At 45.3% G+C, this 21084-nt stretch overlaps 1 protein-coding gene across 3 annotated transcripts in view; it reads right to left on the reverse strand.

The window, feature by feature from the left end:
- Positions 1-248: 248 nt before the first annotated feature.
- The window catches only part of abl1 (c-abl oncogene 1, non-receptor tyrosine kinase), a 48700-nt gene continuing 27864 nt past the window's right edge, over positions 249-21084 (reverse strand). For all 3 annotated transcript variants that reach the window (XM_023987666.2, XM_070443594.1, XM_023987667.2), the window contains 10 exons: positions 15402-15566; positions 11918-12213; positions 10005-10277; positions 9556-9640; positions 9274-9451; positions 5615-5799; positions 4082-4234; positions 3563-3652; positions 3200-3325; positions 249-3015 (listed from right to left, as the gene is read on the reverse strand). In XM_023987666.2, the coding sequence (XP_023843434.1) occupies positions 1400-3015; positions 3200-3325; positions 3563-3652; positions 4082-4234; positions 5615-5799; positions 9274-9451; positions 9556-9640; positions 10005-10277; positions 11918-12213; positions 15402-15566 (3167 nt within the window). In that variant the 3' untranslated portion in view covers positions 249-1399. The remainder of the gene's footprint in view (positions 3016-3199; positions 3326-3562; positions 3653-4081; positions 4235-5614; positions 5800-9273; positions 9452-9555; positions 9641-10004; positions 10278-11917; positions 12214-15401; positions 15567-21084) is intronic.

Genomic DNA, 21084 nt, shown 5'->3' on the forward strand with positions numbered 1-21084 from the left:
CTTCATTTTGGGGAGTGGCTTTAGGGGCTAGTGATGGCTCCTTGTGCTGTCCCACCTCTGCTATCGGAGTCACTTTCTGTCCACATGAGTTAAAACGTACATGTGTATGATTAAGATGTTGACATTTTGATGACGATAACGTGCTCTAGACAGAAATACATAACCTGTTCTGCTTGCGTCATTCGTCACATTGTCCATGGACAATCACACTTCCACCAATACCGTGCGTGAAGTAAAAACACAGAACATTGTGTTTCAAGTAGCAAATTGCTTTGTATTTTAATGTTACATTGCACCACGGTTACAAGGAGGAACAAATAAAGAGTATTTATTTGCAAAATTAGTCTAACAAAATTTGAGGCGGCTCGGATCCAACAAAAGTAGCGGCATGATTTTTATGGGAAGAATAAAACAAGGAGTCAACATTGAAATAAAGGCAGCTTGTGGTTGATATCGCAGTCAGACCGGGCAAAGGTACATTTCACTGAAATCATTATTTCAATGACAAGTAGAAAAATAACATGTCTTAGTCTCCCCCTGACTACACAGTGGAATTTCATTGGTTTGTTAAGTAGTAAGACAAATTGATGTGAGTCCTCCATTTATTACAAGCCATCCAACTCCAGAAGGCGTAGCGTATCTTGAACATGATGGAAACATTCAGATCCGTTTAGTTGGATACAGTGTTCAGTATGGAATATGACTGCCTGAAGGCAGTATTTTTGTAAGGCCATATTGCTCTGTTTTTAGTTTGGCTTTGGGGAACTACCTTGTAATTCTACTGATAGTGTTAAGGCACTTTATTCAGATGCAAAATGTTCCCAGGTGGTCTTTCCTCTATGGCGCAATACTGCTACTAGCATCCATTCAAAACTGACAGTCGCACATCTTTACCATTCACATCAGAGATCGGCAGCAAGCTAAGGGGAAAGAGGTACAGTAGATGAAGTGGCTACCAAAAGGAGGTGTAGAGACGATGTGCACTTCCCATTGTAAACCACTGACAGTAAAGGAAAGAATGTGACATGCGTTTTGTCTATAGTGTCAAAAAAAGAATCGACAATGATTGATGAAAAAGACACGTGATGCAGAATTGGGCCCATGCCTCCATAGTTAAGGCTTTCGACAAAGAAAAACTAACTTCTGAATATTGTTTCTTTGATTCTGAACACAGTAACCAGTCTTTAGTGTTCTCCTACCTCCTGTAAAGCTGCATAAAGTCTTCCTCTGGCGTGTGCGTCATGCTTAAACCGTCCAGTGGCACTGTAACATGTCCTGTCCTGCCCTCCACCTCAACGTGAGTTCAGCATGACCACAGTAGAGGAGACACGGCCATGGAACATTACATGCAGTGGGAGGTTAGGTTCAGCTTTTTATCCCAGTCAATGTGGCCTCTCTGCTACCTCTGAACGATGTCACTGATCTCTTTGACAGACGACAGCAGCTTGCTGAAGTCCTGCTGCGCTCCGCTGACGCCCCCGGTGGCAGCAGGGCAGATCTGCAGCTCACGCAGACTGCTCTCCAGCTTGTTGATGGCCTCGCGGAAGGCAAACTTGTTCCTCATCTGCTGGATGGAGTCCACATAGCTTACGCAGTACTTGGACAGGTTCTTGCCCGCCTCCAGCACGGCGCTGTGGCTGCCTGTCTGCTCAGAGTTGCGTCCGATGGCGGTGCGCAGCAGCTCCGTGCCCTCCAGGACCATCTCCCTGGTGATGGCCGAGTTGGGTTGGCGCTCCGGGAGTGCACGAGTCTTCCTCAGGGAGCGGCGGGTGTTCATCAAGGGGATAAAGGCTGTGGGAGAGGCCTGGTCTCCTGGGGAGTTGAGGGAGGTGAAGCCCAGGGGGCTGGAGGTAGAGCCAGACACTGAAGAGGAGGAGGTCTTTAATGGCTGTGGTTTGGAGGAGGTGTTGAGGTTGAGTTTCTTGTGGGCCTCCAGAGGAGAGCGGACTTGGTCACTGAAGCTAGATGGGTAGTGGGGGTCTGAGGCCTTGGCTTTGGCATCTGTGGATGAGGGGAGCTCGTGGGTGGGGCTGCGGGAGATCTTGGCACTGGGGGGTGGAGGGGGAGCAGGTTTGGTCTTCTGGAACTTGCCTCTCTCCCTGGGGCCGGAGGAGTCCAGGTTGGGTTTGTGGCGGCGGGCCCTGCACTCATCCCCGGCTGCCCCCAAAGCAGGGAACACGTTGGGCTTGAGCAGCTCAGCCTGCAGGGCGCTGGTCTTGGAGCTGTCCACCCCCAACCCTAGAAGCCTTCTGCCAAGCTTGGGCGTCAGGAGGCTGGGCTCAGTGTCCTTAAACACCTCGTCTGACATGTCCTCTGTCTTCTTGGGCAGGCGGGGTGGGGGGGTCAGGGTGCCCATGCGAGGGGCGCTGATCTCTGGCTTCTCATTGGCCCTCTTGCGTGGCAGGGCGGGCTTGCTCCTAAAGGTGCCCGAGTCAAAGTGGCCTTTGTGCAGGTCGCGTGGCAGCGTGACTGACTTCCACTCAGTGCGCTCCGAGCCCGGGGGCATGCTAGAGGCCGAGGAGGAGCGCAGGAAACGCTTGGAGTTAGAGACTATATCCTCCTCATTGGGTGGGGTGGTGGCTGTTTTACCCACTACACTGGGCACTACCGGCGTACCTTTCTTCCTGGCATGATGTGGGGGGAACAGGGGGCCTGGGTAGGTGGGGCCCCCGTTGGTAATACCCCCTACCCCATTGTTGTTAGCACTCGGGAACTTGCTGGGGTCGATGGTATGAGTAACACTGAAGGCTGAGGAGACGTTGTTGAAGTCGTCTCGGGGGTCGGGCGCTAGCCCCAGTCTCTCCGCGTGTCCGTCCATGTCCCTGAAAGAGCTGCTGCGTTTGGGCGGGGCGGGCGCAGTCTTCTTCTTCTTCTTGATGAGGTTGAAGAGGCTGTTGCGGGACTTGTCCTTGTCTTTGGGCAGTAGGCGGTCATCCTCGTTCAGGTTGCTGTCCAGGAACGGACGCTCTTTCCTTGGGAGCATGGGGGACACGGCCACCTCTGGCTCCACGGCATCTGGGTGAACACACAGATATGCAAATCATCAGTTTGAGCAACACAGAACATTTTTGGGAAAACACTGTAGCATTAAAAATGTTGTAGAACATTGTCCCAATGGCATCTGTTTAAATATGGGTTGCATCCACTTTAGGGTGCAGTGTATTCGGACGAGGGATAGGTAAAGGTAGGCGAGTCTCACCAGGGCTGTCTCCGTCTCTGTCCACATTCCTACGGAGGGTCCTGGTCTTGGTAGGCAGCTGTGGAGCCTGTTGGATGGGGCCCAGTGTCACCTTCTTCCCTTTCTTCCCCAGCTCCTTCTCCACCTCTGTCACATGATACACACACACAAACAAGCATCAGAGACTGTATTAACCTACTACTTACTGATGTACAGCAACTGGAAAACATATGACAAACTAACTCTTCTAAACTAAAATGGTAATGGTCCGATTTTTTCCCAACTAGCACAAAACCTACAGCTAATGCCTCAAATTAAAGTTGTAGTTGCTGTCTTATAGCTGAATTAACGTGTGTAATTGTGACAGGAGACGGGTGTTCTCACCGTCAGAGATGCTGGATTCCTGAAACATGGTCTCAAAGGCCTGGTGGGTCTCTGCAAAGGAGGGCCTTTCCACAGGGTTCCACTTCCAGCCTGGGAGAGGAGAGAACAGGAAATTGGTCATGTCTAGAAGGGATACAGCTATTGTTAAATTAAGTCAAAAGGATATGCATTTTAGCTAGAATTTTGCTTAAATTCTCACAAAAGCTGTATCCCTTCAAGACAAATCCCAGGAAATTAGATTTGGTACTAGTCAATGATTTCATTCCAGTAGACATTACACAAACAAAAAAATGAAGTACTGACTGGCTAAGCCAGGCTGTGCTAATCAGCCATAGTCCGATGAAAACCGAGTGAACAAAACATTAGGAACACCTTCCTAATATTGAGTTGCACTGCACCCCATTTTGCAGTGGATTTAACAAGTGACATCAATAAGGGATCATAGCTTTCACCTGGTCAATCTATATGGAAAGAGCAGGTATTCCTAATGTTTTGTACACTCAGTGTATGCATACTCACAGGCCCTCATCAGCTGGTAGACCTTCTCTGGGCAGCCCTCTGGCCGGTCCATGCGGTAGTCCTTCTCTAGAAGCTCATACACCTGGGAGAGGTCTATGCCAGGGTACGGAGACATCCCATAGGTGGCGATCTCCCATAGCAACACTCCGAACGCTGGGAGTTTGGGATGAAGTACAGAGATAAGTAAATTTTCATGCCAAAACAGGACTATTCATGACATTGTAATCATAATGATAAACACTGAACAAAAATATAAAACGCGACATGCAACAATTTGCACGATTTTACTGAGTTACAGTTCATAGAAGGAAATCAGTCAATTTAAATAAATAAATTAGGCCTAGAGTTGATCAGGCTGTTGATTGTGGCCTGTTGTCCCACTCCTCTTCAATGGCTGTGCGAAGTTGCTGGATATTTGCGGGAATACGCTGACATACACGTTGATCCAGAGCATCCCAAACATGCTCAATGGGTGACATGACTGGTGAGTAATGCAGGCCTTGGAAGAACTGGGACATTTTCAGCTTCCAGGAACTGTGTACAGATCCTTGCATCATCATGCTGAAACATGATGTGATGGCGGAGGATGAATGAGAATGGGCCTTAGGATCTCGTCACGGTATCTCTGCATTCATAAAATGCAATTATGTTGATTGTCTGTAGCTTAATGCCTGCCCTCACCATATGGACCACTCTGTTCACAATGTTGACATCAGCGAACCGCGAAGCCACACGATGCCATACAAGCCGTCTGTCGTCAGCCCGGTACAGTTGAAACCGGAATTCATCCATGAAGAGCACACGTGCTACTGTCCATCAAAGGTGAGCATTTTCCCACTGAAGTCGGTGAACTACAGTCAGGTGAAGACCCTTGTGAGGACAACGAGCACGCAGTTGAGCTTCCCTGAGACGGCTTCTGATAGTTTGTGCAGAAATTCTTTGGTTGTGCAAACCCAGTTTCATCAGCTGTCTGGGTGGCTGGTCTCATACGATCCCACAGGTGAAATCGTCGAATGTGGAGGTCCTGGGCTGGCATGGTTACATGTGGTTGTGAGGCCGTTGGATGTACTGCCAAATTCTCTAAAACGCCGATGGAGGCAGCTTATGGAAGAGAAATTAACATTAAATTCTCTGGCAACAGCTCGGGTGGACATTCCTGCAGTCAGCATGGCAATTGCACGCTCCCTCAAAACATCTGTGGCATTGTGTTGTGACAAAACTGCACCTTTTAGTTCCATTTTATTGTCCGCAGCACAAGGTGCACCTGTGTAATGGTCATGCTATTTAATCAGCTTCTTGATATGCCACACCTGTCAGGTGGATTGATTATATTGGCAAAGGAGAAATGCTCACTAACAAGGATGTAAACAAATTTGTGCACAACATTTTAGAGAAAAGCTTTTTGTGCGTATGGAACATATATGGAATCTTATTTCACTATACATGTTGCATTTATATTTTTGTTCAGTATAAGTAATTCTAAATATCAGAAATACATTTGTCTTTGAATTACTGTTGCTTCTCCAAACTCACCCCAGACGTCAGATTTGATGGAGAACTTGTTGTAGGCCAGGCTCTCCGGGGCAGTCCACTTGATGGGGAACTTGGCCCCAGCGTGGGCCGTGTACGTGTCCCCCGTCATCAGCCTGCTCAGCCCAAAGTCTGCCACCTTCACCAGGTGGTTCTCCCCTACCAGACAGTTACGGGCTGCCAGGTCCCTGGAGCAAAGAGAGAATATGGCGTCAAAGGCAGCACTATGTATTTATTTTGGATGGCAATCTCTTCTAATATCCATGTCTTTAAGTGTTGGCGTTGCGTGCACACTTGAGCAAGCAGGGGAGTCTCGACAAGCTTGAAAATCGACGGGAGGACATAAATCATATCGCCTTCTAGGCCATCATAAAACATGCTGGGGCAAAGTCAATCTCACAGCAATAGCACACATACAGTGCATTCGGAAAGTATTCAGACCCCTTGACTTTTTCCACTTTGTTATGTTACAGCCTTATTCTAAAATGGATTAAATAAATACAAAATCTGCATCAATCTACACACAACATCCCATAAAGACTAAGTGAAAACAGGTTTTTAGAAATGTTTGCAAATTTATTAACAATAAAATATATATATCTTAATTACCTAAGTATTCAGACCCTTTGCTATGAGACTAGAAATTGAGCTCAGGTGCATCCTGTTTCCATTGATTATCCTTGATGTTTCTACAACTTAATTGGAGTGCACCTGAGGTAAATTCAATTGGTTGGACATGATTTGGAAAGGTACACACTATATATTTATATATAAAGGTCCCACAGTGGACAGTGCATGTCTGAGAAAAAACAAGCCATGAAGTCAAAGGAATTGTCCGTAGAGCTCCGAGACAGGATTGTGTCGAGGCACAGATCTGGGGAATGGTACCAAAAAAATGTCTCAGCATTGAAGGTCCCCAAGAACACAGTGGGCCCCATACTTCTTAAATGGAAGAAGTTTGGACCCACCAAGAGACTCTTCCTAGAGCTGGCCGCCCCTGAGCAATCAGGGGAGAAGGGCCTTGGTCAGGGAGGTGCCCAAGAACCCGATGGTCACTCTGACAGAGCTCCAGAGTTCCTCTGTAGAGATGGCAGAACCTTCCAGAAGGACAATATCTGCAGCACTCCACTAATCAGGCCTTTATGGTAGAGTGGCCAGATGGAAGCAACTCCTCAAGATTCAACTCTTTGGCCTTAATGACAAGCATCACCTCTTAAGGAAACCTGGTACCATCCCTATGGTGAAGCATGTTGGCAGCATCATGCTGTGGGGATGTTTTTTTTTAGCAATAGGGACTGGGAGACTATTCAGGATCGAGGGAAAGATGAACGGAGCAATGTACAGAGAGATCCTTGATGAAAACCTGCTCCAGAACGCTCAGGACCTCAAGACGGGTGAATGTTCACCTTCCAACAGAACAACGACCCTAAGCACACAGCTAAGACAACGCAGGAGTGGCTTCGGGAGAAGTCTCTGAATGTCATTGAGTGGCCCAGCCAGAGTCCGGACTTGAACCTGATCGAACATCTATGGAGAGACCTGAAAATAGCCGTGCAGCGAAGCTCCCCATCCAACCTGACAGCGCTTGAGAGAATCTGCAGAGAAGAATGGAAGAAACTCCCCAAATACAGTTGTGTCAAGATTGTAGTCTCATACCCAAGAAGACTCGAGGCTGTAATCGCTGCCAAAGGTGCTTCAACAAAGAACTGAGTAAAGGGTCTGAATACTTATGTAAATGTGATCAGTAAAAAATTGCAACAAAAAACTGATTTTGCTTTGTCATTATGGGTTATTGTGTGTAGATTGATGAGGGGTAAAAAATAAATAAATTAATAATCAATTTTAGAACAAGGTTGTAACGTAAGAAAATTTGGAGAAAGGGGTCTGAATTAGAGGTCGACCGATTATGATTTTTCAACGCCGATACCGATTATTGGAGGAACAAAAAAAGCCGATATCGATTAATCGGCCGATCTTTTAAAATGTATTTGTAATAATGACAATTACAACAATACTGAATGAACACTTATTTTAACTTAATATAATACACCAATAAAAATAAATTTAGCCTCAAATAAATAATGAAACATGTTCAATTTGGTTTAAATAATGCAAAAACAAAGTGTTGGAGAAGAAAGTAAAAGTGCAATATGTGCCATGTAAAAAAGCGAACGTTTCAGTTCTTTGCTCAGAACATGAGAACATATGAAAGCTGGTGGTTCCTTTTAACATGAGACTTCAATATTCCAAGGTAAGAGGTTTTAGGTTGTAGTTAATATAGTATTTATAGGACTATTTCTCTGTATACCATTTGTATTCCATATACCTTTGACTATTGGATGTTCTTATAGGCACTTTAGTATTGCCAGTGTAACAGTATAGCTTCCGTCCCTCTCCTCTCTCCTACCTGGGCTCGAACCAGGAACACATTGACAACAGCCACCCTCGAAGCAGCGTTACCCATGCAGAGCAAGGGGAACAACTACTCCAAATCTCAGAGCGAGTGACGTTTGAAACGCTATTAGCGCGCACCCCGCTAACTAGCTAGCCATTTCACATCGGCTACACCAGCCTAATCTCGGGAGTTGATAGGCTTGAAGTCATAAACAGCGCAATGCTTGAAGCACAGTGAAGACCTGCTGGCAAAACGCACAAAAGTGCTGTTTGGATGAACGCTTACGAGCCTGCTGCTGCCTACCACCGCTCAGTCAGACTGCTCTATCAAATATCAAATCATAGACTTAATTATAACATAACACACAGAAATACGAGTCTTTGGTCATTAATATGGTCGAATCCGGAAACGATCATTTCGAAAACAAAACGTTTATTATTATCGCATATACCCTGACTCTGCGTGCAATGAACGCAAGAGAAGTGACACAATTTCACCTGGTTAATATTGCCTGCTAACCTGGATTTCTTTTAGCTAAATATGCAGGTTTAAAAATCAATACTTCTGTGTATTGATTTTAAGAAAGGCATTGATGTTTATGGTTAGATACACGTTGGAGCAACAACAGTCCTTTTTCCACGAATGCGCACCGCATCGATTATATGCAACGCAGGACACGCTAGATAAACTAGCAATATCATCAACCATGTGTAGTTAACTAGTGATTATGATTGATTGTTTTTTATAGATAAGTTTAATGCTAGCTAGCAACTTACCTTGGCTTCTTACTGCATTCGCGTAACAGGCAGGCTCCTCGTGGAGTGCAATGAGAGGCAGGTGTTTAGAGCGTTGGACTAGTTAACTGTAAGGTTGCAAGATTGAATCCCCGAGCTGACAAGGTAAAAATCTGTCGTTCTGCCCCTGAACAAGGCAGTTAACCCACCGTTCCTAGGTTGTCATTGAAAATGAGAACGTGTTCTTAACTGACTTGCCTAGTTAAAGGTGTAAAAAAATAAAAATAAACGTACAAAAATAAAGTACAAAATCGGTGTCCAAAAATAACGATTTCCGATTGTTAAGAAAACTTGAAATCGGCCCTAATTAATCGGCCATTCCGATTAATCGGTCGACCTCTAGTCTGAATACTTTCCAAATGCACTGTATAATATCTTTGTCTGGGTGAGAAGAGGACAAATTATAAAAGAGTGAAGCAGGAAAAATGAGTGAAGAAGGGTAAGAAATGGGAAGAGAGAATGTCATGTCTCACCTGTGGATGAAGTTCTTCCTCTCCAGGTACTCCATGGCGGAGGAGATCTGCGTGGCCATGTAGAGCAGCACCACAGCGTTCACCTCCTCCCTGTTACACTCCCTCAGGTAGTCCAGCAGGTTGCCATGGGTCATGAACTCTGTGATGATGTAGAACGGGGGCTCCCGCGTGCACACGCCTGACAGAGAGAGGGACAACATTAGTTACAGCACTGACAATGGCAGTACAGAGTGGCTTTATAGGACATCTGCAACTGAAAAGTGTTGTTCCACAGTAACTCACCCAGTAGCTGTACCAGGTTGGGGTGTTTGATCTCCTTCATGACAGCAGCCTCCTTCAGGAACTCCTCCACCTCCATGGTGTCCTCCTGAGTGGGTGAGAACAGGACTAGATGCTCAACCACACACACATCAGGAGAAAATACATTCAAACGGATAGCTACATCTAGACTATAGGCCATCGTGACATGTTTCCAACATGGAACTATCTCTAGAAGCTGTCCAATAAGTGTGTTTGCTCAGCAGATGTCTCTGTTCTAGCCCTACGTGGTATACTCAGCACGGTTACCAGGCTCAGATCCCATCATCTGAAACGCCACTCTTATTTTTCAACTGCCTAACTAACATTTCAGCAGCTAACAGACAATATTGTCATTAACTCATTCTGATGGTCCAATCTCACTCCCTGAACTCCAAACAACTCCCAGAGACACGTCCCGTCTCCCTGCGTACCTTGAGGGTCTTGACGGCCACAGTGAGGCTGTACTTCTTCCAGACCCCCTCGTAGACCTCCCCATACTGCCCTCCTCCCAGCTTGTGCTTCATGGTGATGTCTGTACGCTCCATCTCCCACTTGTCGTAGTTGGGTGACACGCCGTAGATGGTGGGCTTGTTGCGTTTGGGCGCTGGGTAGTGCAGCGTGGTGATGAGGCCGTCAGCCACCGTGGAGTGGTGGTGCACCAGCTCTGCCAGGGTGTTGAAACGGCTCTCAGACGACACGTATAGCTGGAGAGAGGGATAGGCCGTTTTGAGTTTACATTGTATGACTGTTTAGCCAATAACAGTAAGAAGATTCAGAAACACCGGAGTTGTGGTTTTAATTCCAGCTCAAGTTACTTAGACGTTACATAGGTCACTGTAAATTAAAGTGTCTGATAAATTAACATCTTATTATCATATGCGGCAGCAAGTATGAACAATGCTGAAAATAGGATAGATATATTTTCTGTAAAATGAAGCTACTGAACTGGCTGGATAATATGTAGAATAGCAGCAGCACTCTCAAAAAGCATTGAGAGCACTTCCCAACTGGAGACAATCTCTGGTGAGGGATCTTGGTCAAGGCTGACTGGACACAGTCTTTTCCATTGTCCATGTCTTACATAAGACCTCAGTCCCAGATCCTGTTTTCAGTGTGCTATGCATGGCCTGTTCCACTCTGGAAACATTTTATAGTAGTCTGCACATCTTCACAAATTGATTACTTTTTATAGTTTAACAGAATGTAATTGGATATAATGTATGTAGGTACTGACTGAGTAGATAGTGAAAGAAAAACCTGAAGAGAGCAGCATCTGAAGGTCTTGAACAATGAAGAGACTCTCTCACATTTAGCCTAAAGCTCCAGCTTGACCACTTACGTAAGCAGGGCCTGTCTTTCAGGAACAATCATCCCAGCAGGGGATCCATTTCATTAACACAGGAATCTGGGCTGATCAGAATACTGTTAATCACTCAATTTGTGTTGTGTGGGGGTGATGAGGAGTGTTCCAAAAAACAGGAAAAGTGAGGTACAGATATTGGAAAAGTCTACATTCCAGACGGCTGAATATAAGCACAGTGGGAGATAGTGGAACTGCAGGGGTTAGGGAGGGTGGGAGATTGAATGTCTGTGTGTGCATATATATACATGCTGGTCTGTCCTTATCTGGTGGCTGCTGATCCTCTTGCTCACCTCAGTGAGGAATGCTGGGATGCTGCGGTCAAGAGAGGGGAGAAGACGGCTGGCAGACTGATTATCCTAATGTTCATATAAGGCTTCTTTCTCTGTCTCCTTTCCTCATGACCACTTATAAGGGTTGGTGTAGCACACAAGAAGGGTGTGTCCTAGTCATATACGACCTCCTTTCCTTCAAGCCCCCGTCTAATTGAGGTAGACAATACGTGAGAGGATAGGCTTCTACAATGAAAGATGATAATTATGATCGAGGTGAAAATATACTTGGTTGATACTGCACTATTGGGTACTTATTTTTCCCACTCCCTGCATCTTCCCTGGATTTGGTCCCCAGCATCTTTCTGGTACCTGTTGAGGTCAGTGGTCATGAAGGAGAGGAGAGGCCATTTTAGAGTGTTGGAACGTAGGCCAATCAGCTCCAGACCTGCCATGTCCTCTCTAAATGAGCCTTTCCCAGAGGGGGTAGAATAAGCTGCTCTGTGGAGACCACCACTAAAGCCCACTGACAGTCAGGCCACTTACAACTGCCTGAGATAATTACTGTTAACCAGAGAGAGAGAGGTAAAACCAGTGGCTGTTTAGGACTTGGGGACATAGTCTGTGGGGCATCATTTCATATAAAGATGTGCTATGGCGATGTGATAGAATAGAGGTAGGATGTTTGTGTGTGTGTACTGTGCATCTTCACCTTCCCGTCGGAGGCTGTGTTGATCCTGTAGTGGTAGACTCGTCCCTCGTAGCGCAGTGAGATAGACCTCTGCCCGGGGCTGCTCTCGCTCTCCCTGACCAGGAAGCTGCCGTTGATGCCCGAGCTGAGCAGGTACTCTGCTGCGTTGCGCGACACAGGCCCATGGTACCAGCTGTGCTTCTCCAGGCTGTTGACCGGGGTGATGTAGTTACTGGGCACCCAGCCCTGGCCGTGGTTGGTCTGCGCCTCGCACCACTCCCCATTATGGTTGTAACCCAAAACTCGCAGCTTCTCTCCTGCACGGGGGACATGCCATTAGGGTGAAAGCAGGGGAAACTACAGGAGAAATCTACAGTGAGACCTTTTCTGAGTATGGTAGGTGGTTTACATAGACACCACGCCAAGTAGGCCTATATCTCAACTGGTTACAGGATAAACTTCACATGTAAAAGAGACTTGCTATAGAATGGCTGCTTGCTGTACGTTACTAGTATAGTGACTATGTTCTGTATAAAGGTTCTACATTATACGCAATTGAGGCTACGCTTGCGAGGAGACTGTGCTAACGGTTTTTCCATTGGAATCATAGAAAAACATGAAAGTGTTAGTCTGAGGTGACACTATGCAACTTGCTCACTATTCTGAGACTGAGCCAGGCTGGTCAATCCTTGAGTCAGGAATCCACTGTATCTAATACAATGTTTACTCAGATTGCGACACTGTTTTTTTTTTCTCCATTGGTCTTGAGGTTAGCTGGGTTGACATCATAGTCTGCCCCCGGTTTTAGACTCAAGTTTACATAGTGGCTCAGCATAAAACTACAATAATACTAGTGTCAATAGCTGTTAATATACTTATTTCTAAACTTTAAGATTAAATCTGAGACTGAATAACTTGGAAGAACATTTCCATTTGGAGGCATGAATCTAACCCAACTCTTTTAATAAGAAGTAAGCTTATCCCCAAAATTATAAATGACATGACCACATAAATTAGATCTGTACCATGTTTTGTGCTGCTACCATGTTGGGCTGCTGCCATGTGTTGCTACCATGTTGTTGTCATGTTGTGTTGCTACCAGAGGTGTGGAATTGAGTCACAAATATGATGACTTGCAACTCAACTTTGACACCAATGACTCGGGACTTAACTTGGACTTGAGCCTTTTGACTCGACCTGACTTGATACCCTCCTCAAGCCCAAATATTAAAAATGATGCTATTAAAAAAAGTGCAGCGCATCAACTCTTCATTTAACGGATTATAGTTTGAATCGGACAGCAACCAATCAAATTGTGCCAGCTGAGAAAAAGCTGTGCGTGGCATAATTTACAACTTTGCTAGTGTAGCATGTAGGCTAACATAACGTTAAATCAATGAGCCTCCACACAGTCAGTCAGTGTGGGAACGTAAACATTGCACCCAAGATTGAGCTACAACTGGCTAGGCAGTTGGTAGCCTAAATCCTGCCTGATGTTGCTGCTGTTCCTAAAACCATTGACATACATAAGCCTACTGTAACCACACACAGAGAGTGTGTGTGTGTGTGTGTGTTAAGGTTGGGCGATTGTGTACAAGCCTACATCGCCCGATTGCGCCCCATAGTGATCCTCGATAGTGGGATTGGGGGGGGTCTTTCTCATGGCTACCCATGTATTTCCATGGAAATAACGTTTATTTGGAAAGTAATAAATACATAGATATTTTTAAAAGCATTCATGATTTGCGTAAATGTAATATACTAACTATTACTCCTGTTAAAAATATGAAATGGTATTACATTTGGTGAAGAGCACATTATGACGTGTTCAGGACTTGAAACTCAAAGTTTAGGACTTGACCTTGCCTGTCTTGACTTGGACTTGCCTGTCTTGACTTGGGACTTGTAAAACAATGACTTGGTCCCACCTCTGGTTGCTACCATGCTGTGTTGTCATGTGTTGCTGCCATGATATGTTGCTGTCTTAGGTCTCTCTTTATGTAGTGTTGTCTTGTCGTGATGTGTTTTGTCCTATATTATATATATATTTTTTTTTATCCCAACCCCCATCCCCAGGAGGCCTTTTGCCTTTTGGTAGGCCACCATTGTAAATAACAATTGGTTCTTGGGCCTCCCGGGTGGCGCAGTGGTCTAGGGCACTGCATCGCAGCGCTAAGCTGTGCACCAGAGTCCTTCCTGGGGGTTCCGCGCCCCAGGCCTCTGTCGCAGCCGGCTGCGACCGGGAGGTCCGTGGGGCGACGCACAATTGGCCTTTTGCCTTTTGGTAGGCCACCATTGTAAATAACAATTGGTTCTTGGGCCTCCCGGGTGGCGCAGTGGTCTAGGGCACTGCATGCAGCGCTAGCTGTGCCACCAGAGTCTCTGGGTTCGCGCCCAGGCTCTGTCGCAGCCGGCTGCGACCGGGAGGTCCGTGGGGCGACGCACAATTGGCCTAGCGTCGTTCGGGTTAGGGAGGGTTTGGTCGGTAGGGATATCTCATCGCGCTCCAGCGACTCCTGTAGCGGGCCGGGCGCAGTGCGCGCTAACCAAGGGGGCCAGGTGCACGGTGTTTCCTCCGACACATTGGTGCGGCTGGCTTCCGGGTTGGAGGCGCGCTGTGTTAAGAAGCAGTGCGGCTTGGTTGGGTTGTGCTTCGGAGGACGCATGGCTTTCGACCTTCGTCTCTCCCGAGCCCGTACGGGAGTTGTAGCGATGAGACAAGATAGTAATTACTAGCGATTGGATACCACGAAAATTGGGGAGAAAAGGGGATAAAAAAAACAAAAAAAACAATTGGTTCTTAACTGACTTGCGTAGTTAAATAAAGGTTAAATAAAAAATACCGTATTTCATATATTACATAACATTTTTTGGATCTGTATTTCCTGGTCCTTTAAAGTGAATCTCTACATCCCATCCTCCATCACACTCTCTCCTGCAACTGCTACCATTGTTTTCTAGCTGCTCCATTGGAAAGAACTTGTGTGAGCGGACAGCCAGGAAGTGAGCGTCACAGGGAGAGATAGGGAACGGAACGCAAATATGTGGATTTCCAGTCAAATACGTCAGCCTCGAAACCCTCCCCATCCCCTGGGAGGACTCTGTACCCATCTCAGCACAGTCACAAGTTTAAGGAAAAGAAAAACACTCATGCTCACGCATACTGTCTGTCCTGTTTAACTGCTGCTGCTGAGGGCCGTATTGCACATTGACCCCATGACCAGTGACTGAGGCACATCCCTGACCACAATATGCCCAGAGGGAGTATTTTCACAAAGCCTGATGCTCTCTGGGCACAGAAACGGTTTTCTGACAGCTGTCTGGATGGAAAATGAATGTGTTCTCACAGAGACCGACTCACGGCGCAGAGCTGGGGGCTGTTCTATTTCACGTCACGTCATACTAGTGAAACTCAATTCCTGAATTGACAAGAATTTTTAAATATTGATCCCAACTCCCACCGAGAGAATCTCTCGTCTCCCCACATACACACACATTTTCTTACCTTTAGTTATGCTGAGAGTGTTGTCCCCACTGGCCACAAAGTCGTAAAGAGCAACAAACAAGTTGGGGTCATTCTCGCTGGGTCCGGCCAAAAGATTTTCTTTGGAGTTCCAGCGGGCCGCTTCGGTCAGACCCTGGGGCTCAAAGTCTGGTCTCTGGAGAGCTTCTGGAACACATAACAGACAGGTCCAACATTAGAACATGTCTTTATCTATTAAACAAGTGGACTTTGGGAGAAAGAGAGAGATCTGGAGTGAGTCGATCAGATCCGTGTTAAATAAACCAACAACTAATCAGGTGAATAGCCTTCCTATCACCTTGTCATAGAAACACAGCCTGGGTTCCAGTCTGTTTAGCTTTCATTCCACACCTGGTCATGCATAATGCCAAATCCATCAGGAGTTGGCAAGAGAGCAGAAACAGACTTGCACCCATCTAATACAAACAGAGAAAGCAGAAAAAGCAATGTCACTGTGCTGGCATTTCAGAACAGGTAGTCACTGCTTCAGTCTATTCCATGGACACACACAGACACAAACACATTCACACCTGTATGCGTTCTGTGTATTTAAAAAAATATATACTCCAGAGAACCTCCCCACGTCACATCGAAGGAACATTTCCCAGAAAAAGGTTTCATGGTTGCACCATTGTCGTGGACTGCACAGCTACTGTGATTTGACTATGGTATTAAAGGCAGCAATATTAACTGAGTTCTTTAATAAAGTCCAATAACATAGTCCATCTCTCCACCACCTGTGCTTTTCATTTCCTGGAGTTCCAGGCTTTCCTTTCAATTTCAACACTTTGCTTTCAATAACAAGACTCTCCCATAAGAGTTGGCCCATCATAATTTTGTAGTGAGAGGGGAAATTCGAGCTGCGTTAAGCTTCCAATTTGGACTGGAATAACACCGTAAGAGATTATCGACACTTCAGCCACAGATTACGCTCATACTCAAATAATGGGACTCAGAGGGCTTTGGATGCTACGTCAAGGTCACCAGAACTGGAATGAGTTGCAGAGAGGGGAGGTGGAAATATAGAGAAGGAAAGAGAAAGGGAAAGAGATAGAAGAGGGAATTTTTACTGAGCCCCGGCTGGCCCACACAGTGACTTCATTTTGTGGCCAGCTCCGCTGTCAGCACACATCCAGCACCTTGCATCTCACACAACACACGTCCTCAGCTCGGACACTAGGACCATCGATTTTATTATTCAATGATTGTACGTTGGCTAATTGGACCGATGGTAAAGGAAGATTACCCACTCGCCGTCGGATCCTCAAAAAGGCAACCAGACCTACATCCCCAATATCTCTGTCTCTGTCACCTGCGAATGGCGGGGATTTGGGCCTTGTCGGGTGTCTGGAGTAAATCCTTCGCGTCCGACTCGTTAAAGAAAGAATCTTCGTCCAGTACAAGGTGAGTAATCGCTGTCCTGATAACCAGAAGCTCTTTTCGGTCATAAGAGACGGTGGCAGAAACATTATGTACAAAATAAGTTACAAATTACGCGAAAACACACAATAGCACAATTGGTTAGGGGATCGTAAAAAGACAGCCATCTCCTCCGATGCCATCACATTTGTATCTTATGTCAAACCAACACCTTTTGTGTAGGTGAGAAGTATTCGGTTGTTAACTTTACTAGGGTAGGGGGCAGCATTGGGAATTTTGGATGAAAAGCATGCCCAAATTAAACTGCCTGCTACTCGGCCATAAAAGCTAGAATATGCATATAATTAGTAGATTTGGATAGAAAACACTCTGAAGTTTCTAAAACTGTTTGAATGATGTCTGTGAGTATAACAGAACTCATATGGCAGGCAAAAACCTGAGAAAAAAATCCAACCAGGAAGTGGGAAATCTGAGGTTTGTAGTTTTTCAACTCTTTGCCTATCGAATACACAGTATCTATGGGGTCATATTGCACTTCCTAAGGCTTCCACTAGATGTCAACAGTCTTTATAACCTTGTTTGAGGCTTCTACTGTGAAGTGGGGGCGAATGAGACGGGATTGAGTCAGAGGTCTGCCAGAGAGCCCCGAGCTGGCCATGCGCGTTCACGTGATAATTAGCTTGCGTTCCATTGCAATTCTAGAGACAAAGGAATTCTCCGGTTGAAACATTATTGAAGATTTATGTTAAAAACATCCTAAAGATTGATTCTATACATCGTTTGACATGTTTCTACGGACTGTAACGGAACGTTTTGACTTTCGTTTGCATCTAGTGATCGCGCCTCATGAATTTTGATTACGCGCGAACAAAAAGGAGTTACAGTTGTATCAGTTGTTTATTATTAGTATTTCTGTAAATTGATGTGGCTCTCTGCAAAATCACCGGATGTTTTGGAACTACTGAACATAACCCGCCAATGTAAACTGAGATTTTTGGATATAAACATGAACTTTACCGAACAAAACATACATGTATTGTGTAACATGAAGTGCTATGAGTGTCATCTGATGAAGATCATCAACGGTTAGTGATTACTTTTATCTCCATTTCTGCTTTTTGTGACTCTCTTTGGCTGGGAAAATGGCTGTGTTTTTCTGTGACTTGGCTCTGACCTAACATAATTGTTTGGTGTGCTTTCGTCGTAAAGCCTTTTTGAAATCGAACACTGTGGCTGGATTTACAACAAGTGTATCTTTAAAATGGTGTAAAATACTTGTATGTTTGAGGAATTGTAATTATGGGATTTCTGTTGTTTTGAATTTGGCGCCCTGCAGTTTCACTGGCTGTTGACGAGGTGGGACGCTAGCGTCCCACATACCCTAATGAGGTTAACTGAGCCCTACCAGAGTTATCTGGTGAAATGCAGAGGGAAGCTATTTGGTGATCTACTGTGGACCCACATTACATGATGAGATCCACTGAGGGAGAATTATTTTATTAAAAGAAAAATGGATCCTTTATTTAACTAGGCAAGTCAGTTAAGAACAAATTCTGATTTACAATGACGGTCTACACCGGCCAAACCCAGACGACACTGGGCCAATTGTGCGCTGCCCTATGGGACTCCCAATCACGGCACGTTGTGATACAGCCTGGATTCGAACCAGGGTGTCTGTAGTGCCTTAGACCGCTGCGCCACTCGGGAGCCCCCCGAGAAAGATGGGATAAATCCATGGTCACCACACACAGCTGACAGGCTGGGCTCTAACTGGGCGCATGACAGATTAGGGATGTGCATGATTAACATTCCTGGGGAGTGTGAGATAAGAGCTGAGAGGCATCGGAACACTTTCTGCTCCCCAGCACTACACTGGAAGAGCAGGAATATTCAACTGTGGGTTCACACATTATTATTATTATTCTTTTTTTTTTTTTTACAGTTAACACATTTTGAATAACATACCTAGAGTAGAGTAGAGGTTTATCTTATTTCTAATGGATGTTAACATTATTTCTCAACTCCTAATATCGAGCTAATTGCACTCACTGGAGTATCTAACATAGGGTTTGAAAAAGTACCCGCAAATAGGCTACCAGTGCGGCAAGTGCCGCTGGCTGCTAGTAAGCTTTCTTAACTTTATTTACATCAGCTAATAGTGCTGAGCGATTAACAGTAATTCTGTTTTTTGGGGGTTATTAAATTACTAATTGACCGACATCGGTCCAATTAGTTGAATTCCATTTAGATCTGTTTTTTTGTGCACCCAACATGTACTTGTCTCTAGAGAGAACTCAAATCATTCACGAAAGAAATCAAGTCAAGAACTATGTGGGAAGCTGGGCTGAAGGGAGTTGTAGTTTTCAGTAAGCAAATATTCACTCTAGTTAAGCACAGACACGTGGTAATTAACTACAATGATCATAATCCATTATGCCAGTTTTTTCCTCTTCAGAAGGGAAGAGGCGAAACGAGAAGTTTCACTCTTTTCAAACTGTTAAATGGACATGATTTGGAAAGGCACACATCTGTCTATATAAAAGTCCCACAGTTGACACATTGCATGTCTGAGCAAAAACCAAGTCATGAGGTTGAAGGAATTGTCCGTAGAGTTCTGAGACAGGATTGTGTGGAGGTACAGATCTGGGGAAGGGTTACAAAACCTTTCTGCAGCAAGAACACAGTGGCCTCCATCATTCTTAAATGGAAGAAGTTTGGAACCACCACGACTCTTCCTACAGCTGGCCGCCCGGCCAAACTGAGCAGGGAGGGAGGTGACCAAGACCTAGATGGTGTCACTGACAGAGCTCCAGAGTTCCTCTGTGTAGATGGGAGAACCTTCCAAAAGGGCAACAATCTCTGCAGCACTCCATCAACCAGGCCTTTATGGTAGAGCGGCCAGACGGAAGCCACTCCTCAGTAAATAGCTCAAGGCCTCAGACCATGAGAACCAAGATTCTCTGCTCTGATGAAACCAAGATTGAACTCTTTGGCCTTAATGCCAAGCGTCATGACTGGAGGAAACCTGGCACCATCCCTACAGTGAAGCATGGTGGTGGCAGCATCATGCTGTGGGGATGTTTTTCAGCGGCAGGGACTGGGAGACTAATCAGGATCAAGGGAAAGATGAACGGAGATTCTTGATGAACAGAGATTCTTGATGAAAACCTGCTCCAGAAAGCTCAGGACCTCAGACTGGGTGAAGGTTCACCTTCCAAGATGACAACGACCCTAAGCACACAGCCAATGCAACGCAGGAGTTGCTTCGGGAGAAGTCTCTGAATGTCCTTGAGTGGCCCAGCCAGAGCCCGGACTTGAACCCTATCGAACATCTCTGGAGAGACCTGAAAATGTGGCTTTCTTCTGCCCGCCACTCTGTAAAGCTCAGGTCTGTGGAGCGTACGGCTTAAAGTGGTCCTATGGACAGATACTCCAATCTCCGCTATGGAGCTCCTTCAGGGTTATCTTTGGTCTCTTTGTTGCCTCTCTGATTAATGCCCCCCTTGCCTGTTCCATGAGTTTTGGTGGGCAGCCCTCACTTGGCAGTTTGGTTGTGGTGCCATATTCTTAAAAAAATTTAACTACGGATTTAACGGTGCTCTGTGGGATGTTCAAAGTTTTTGATATTTTTTTATAACCCAACCCTGGTCTGTACTTCTCCACAACTTTGTCCATGTGACACTTAAATAAAGTCCACCTGTGTGCAATCTAACTAATTATGTGACTTCTGAAGGCAATTGGTTGCACCAGATCTAATTTAGGGGCTTCATAACAAAGGGGGTGAATACATATGCACGCACTACTTTTCTGTTTTTGATTTTTTAAAGAATTTATTTAAACAAGTAATTTTTTTCATTTCAATTCACCAATGTTGACTATTTTGTGTATGTCCATTACATTAAATGCAAATAAAAAATCCATCCAAATTACAGGTTGTAATGCAACAAAAAAGGAAAAACGCCAAGGGGGATGAATACTTTTGCAAGGCACTGTAATAGGCTAAGTTAAGAGTTTACACTTCCTATTCCAATTATGTGGTGAGTAGGCTTGGGCGGTGTACCGTATACCCGGGTATTTGGAAATAGCCATGGGATGGTTTTTCAATACCGTCAAAACTGTGTCTTTGAAGTTTCTCTATAAACTTTTATATTTGTAGCTACTTAAGTAAATACCTGCAGTCAACTTGTGCAATACGTTAGGAGATAAAGAATGCGTTCTTCATTTTACCCGTCAAAATGTTTCATTATGAAGCTTACCGGTAGTCCCCAGTCATGTGGTGTTTATT

This window comes from Salvelinus sp. IW2-2015, linkage group LG5 (assembly GCF_002910315.2).
Source record: "Salvelinus sp. IW2-2015 linkage group LG5, ASM291031v2, whole genome shotgun sequence".
Lineage (NCBI taxonomy): Eukaryota > Metazoa > Chordata > Actinopteri > Salmoniformes > Salmonidae > Salvelinus > Salvelinus sp. IW2-2015.